The sequence below is a fragment of the Polistes dominula genome, unplaced genomic scaffold, assembly GCF_049000335.1.
Source record: "Polistes dominula isolate Pdom_NZ unplaced genomic scaffold, Pdom_raw_medaka contig_26, whole genome shotgun sequence".
Lineage (NCBI taxonomy): Eukaryota > Metazoa > Arthropoda > Insecta > Hymenoptera > Vespidae > Polistes > Polistes dominula.
The window spans coordinates 3,388,722-3,393,019 of record NW_028300939.1 but is presented as its reverse complement, the minus strand read 5'-3'; the positions used below and the strand labels follow the sequence as shown (position 1 = coordinate 3,393,019).

Genomic DNA, 4,298 nt, shown 5'->3' with positions numbered 1-4,298 from the left:
GTGACGCGCATGGGGGTGAATCGAACGGGTGCATAAAATACTGATCGGTATATCGAACGGGAAAAGACCACTTGGGTAGACCGGGACGTAGATGGGAGGATAATATTAGAAGAAACCTGAAAGAAATAGGATATGAAGATCGCGAAATGAAGGATCGCGCTCAGGGACGCGAACAATAGCGGGATTTGATATTTGCGACAATAAAGTTTCGAGCTTCTAATGTCAACTAATAATAATAATATTTTTCCTGCTTTCATGTACGAAATAATCTGTTAATTCATGACTTACAAAGACTACTGATGATTCTGTATAGAGTAGAGTATTTAATCGTTGTGAAAACGGTTAAATGTTCCTGTTGTATTTATTCTTGTAAGTTTATTTTTAACAAAATGAAAAATTTTAAAAAATACCCCTTGAATGCCAGATTTTTTTTTTTTTGAAGTGAAAATTTCTTTAGAATAGGGGTGACGCGAAAAAAACCAAACGAAAACGCGGCAACGTTTCAAAATGAGACAAACATATAGAATTGAACCTGCGAGAGAATGAGACAAAATATTGCTATACAGTTTTTCCTATTCTCGGTTTCCTCTTTATGCTCTGCTTCGTAGTTATCGCTCCTGGTTGTATATGTGTGTGTTTGTGTGCGTCTGCATACTACGAAGCGTGGACTCATATAATTTTGTTGATTAATTAATATAAAACGTTAACACGTTGAGCGCCATGTGAATTTTTACGGAAATCTTCGTCAGTCCTCTCGCGGCAAAAAAGTTCAAGGAAAAGTTGAGCGTCAAGCACTGGTGCCTGACACGGCCTGAACTAGGAATTCGGTGTCAGTCATTGGTGACTGACGTGGCACTCAACGTGTTAACCTCGTACCTTTACACTTAAGGGTTCATTCTGGTTTATAATTTTGAAAAAATTAATTTTTTTTTTTTTTTGCATTTTTCGAAAGTAGACATATGTAGAATTATCATACAAAAATTTTAGAACGATCCGAGCAGTTTAAGTATATTATTTTGCGACCCAAACACAGAGATATTACAGAGAGAGGAGACAAACCATAAACGGTTGTTTAAGTGGAAATGTCTCTGCATATTATTCAGAATGGTGTAGGAAAACAAAACTAGTATTCAGTTTTTTTCGCTATATTCTTTTTTTTGGAAAGGTTTTTTGGTATTGGTGTGCATGGTATAAATATGTTTTGCAAACTTATGGACCTCGGAAAAGGTTTAAGTATCTCTGCATATTATGGAATCGTTGACTTTATACTAATCGCGGTCAATACTGTTTTTAACGTAGTGTCGCATAAAGCCGTCACCGAAGAGCAACTCGAAAACAAGATACGAGGAGAACCAGAGAATATTCTGTCTGTTTCTGGCGACGGCTCTTGGGCCAAAAGAGGATTCTCTTCGTTGATTGGAATAGTTTCTCTAATTTTAAAATACAGTGGAAAAATTGTCGTTGTTTCTATAAGGTCAACTTACTGTAAGGGATGTGAGATGTGGAAAAGAAAAGTGAAGGAAGTAAACTATCTTGCCTGGTACGAACAGCATAAAACGCATTGTACGATAAACCATGAAGGTAGTGCCGGGAAGATGGAGGTTGATGGTATCGTGGAGATGTTTCTTCGATCACTCAAGAAGTTCTCCGTAAAATATGGTTTTTATATCGGCGATGGCGACACGAAAACTTTTCAAATGTTGCTAAATGTTTTTCCCTACGGCGAAGATTTTGTTATCAAAAAATTAGAGTGTGTTTTACATGTTACCAAACGAGTTTTCAACCGTGCTAATGAAGCACGAAAAGCACTGATTCAAAAGAGAAAAGCTTTGAAACAAGCGGAAGTCAAGAAACCTGCTGCAAAAAAAGGACCGAAGAAAGTTGTAAAAAAGAAAAAAGTTATTAAAAAAAGTGTTCCAGTGATTAAAACTCAACGATTGACTATAAAGTTGATGAAGGAATTGTCAACTAACTATGGGTTAGCTGTTCAAAGAAATAAAAATTCAATTGAGAACATGAGAAAGGAAATTTGGGCGGGGTACTATCACAAAATTTCTACTGATGATGACCCGCAACATACATACTGTTCTAGCAACTGGTGTAAGTATCGTAAAGTTGAGGCAGCTAAAACCCTTGATACTTATAAACATCCTCCTCCTCTCGCTAAAGATGTCCAAGAAGTATTAAAGCCAGTGTACGAAGACCTGACAAAACCAGAATTGCTTGAAAGATGTTTAGGTGGCAACACTCAAAATAATAATGAGTGCTTCAACAAATGCGTTTGGGCTATGGTGCCTAAACATCTATTTAATGGTAAAAAAATTGTGGAAATAGCTTGTCAATTGGCAGCTTGTATATTTAACGAAGGTTTTGATCCAATACTAAAAATAATGCACGTCTTGGAGATAAAACTTGGCCCTATCGCAGTCAATTACGCTAGTCACCACGACAACACGCGTGTGCGTTCAGCCAATCGTTTGAGCGGAGAATCTTTAAAAGAGGCCAGGACACAACGAAAAAAGGTTAGAGTTGAAGAAAATGAGTATTTTGAAGAAGCAGAAGGCATACTGTATGGTGCAGGCATCGCAGAATAAGGTAGAGTCAGACTTTTTAAAAATTTGTTAAAAGAAACTTTAAACGCGTTTTTCTCGAAACAACGTTTTTTCGGTTGGCGGGCATGATATCTCCGAAACTACTCAACCGATCCTTCTGAAATTTTAACCACATTAAAAACTGCGAAAAAAATCAACGATTTTTTTTTTCGAAAAATGGCTGTCATTTTGTTTTGCTTTCATAAAAATTGATAGTTTTAGCATACCCGATAGCCATTATCATACTAAATTTAAAACCTTTTAATTTTTTTGTTTTAGACCACCCGTTCTCAAATTTCGATGCCCGCCAACAGCATACCTTTTTTTGACGGGTTCACGTTTGTCAGCCATTTTGGATGTCAAAAAACGTTAAAAACAATAAAAAAAAATTTTTTTCTTGTACTTCTAGAGTGTATTTATCATACCCAACAACTTTCATATGTATATGTATCCTACTAAGCCTAAAAAAAAATCGTGAAAATAGCCTTTTTTTACGGCGTAGAAACCAGAATGAACCCTTAACTCAATCCTACTTGTATATATATATATATATATATATATATATATATATATATATTTGTTTCTATCTATGGCTATCGCATTCAGCATTGTATCTTAATTGATACAATTTGGATATTGATCGTTTTTATTAGCTACCCCCATAGCAAGATTGTACCGGTGCCCTTTGATATATATATAGGGTAACAATATTATAATAAATAAATCCTACAAATATCTTAATCTTGATACTGTGCTTTCCTCTCTTTCTCTCGAAATTTAGTTTTTTTGAAGGTTTCACTTCTAACACGTGTGATCTGCTCACATCATTTTTTTTGGATAATCGTTTGCACAGTAGAGTTACTACATTTATTTGTAGAAACTTTGATATACTTGTATATTACTAGTATGCATATATATATATACTAGTGTATACTTGTATTTTTGCTTCAGTTTTTTATGCAATAATTATTAGCCTTGGCAGTTGATTACAGCAAAAAGTACGTATACCCATTAGCATATAAGTTTATAAAACGTGGTTGAACTAGGGTGTCGGAGGTGCCGCGGGGCATGCTCTCTAATTTAGGCTTTTGCACCCTGGTGGTATGTGTGAGAACCGTGCAATGAGTGGGTGGATATGTATGTTTTTTCTTAAAACGGGTAAAAATATGGGTAATAGGCAGGCAGGTAGCATACTTCTCTGAATAAATGTGAAAACTTTAATTTTAGGTAAGTAGGATCCAGAAAAGGCATTAGACTTCTTGCTTCCACTCCGGAATGGAAATTCCGCCTCCTGGTTTATACAGAATTGTTACAAAATTTGATCTATCTCATTCTATTATGCTTGATTTGTTTATTTATTTTGGGACTATACTGTAATCTTTATTATGTATCATGATTCAAAGGTATTTGCAACCATTTGAAAGATTTATTTCTACTTCGATTCTATCTCGAACGAGATAGAGTTGAATCAAATTCGCAAATTCTTTGATGCAATTGATACTTAGTCCTAAGTATTTCAGGATTAGCACTACGCACTATCGCGATTTCGTCTTATAAAATGGAAATATTTTATATAATTAACTAATAAATTAATAACGAATTAATGAAATAAAAGTATTGCAAGAAAATGCATTACATTTATTGCACTTTTTATTTCAATTTGATTTTACTACTCGACGTTAAAAGTGCGAAGTGTTATTAGGTCAT

General features: G+C 34.8%; 1 protein-coding gene across 1 annotated transcript; it reads left to right on the top strand.

Annotated features, from left to right (window-relative positions):
* The first annotated feature begins 883 nt into the window (after window positions 1–883).
* On the top strand, window positions 884–3,068 carry LOC149032893 (uncharacterized). The gene is made up of 2 exons (XM_089171519.1): window positions 884–2,595; window positions 2,871–3,068. Exon 1 carries the CDS (start codon window positions 1,197–1,199, stop codon window positions 2,592–2,594), a length of 1,398 nt encoding a protein of 465 aa, XP_089027645.1. The 5' UTR covers window positions 884–1,196; the 3' UTR covers window position 2,595; window positions 2,871–3,068.
* Window positions 3,069–4,298: the final 1,230 nt, after the last annotated feature.

Bases quoted from the DNA above. Each gene is read 5' to 3' on its own strand.
- LOC149032893 (XM_089171519.1), top strand. From the start codon at position 1,197: ATGTTTTGCAAACTTATGGACCTCGGAAAAGGTTTAAGTATCTCTGCA.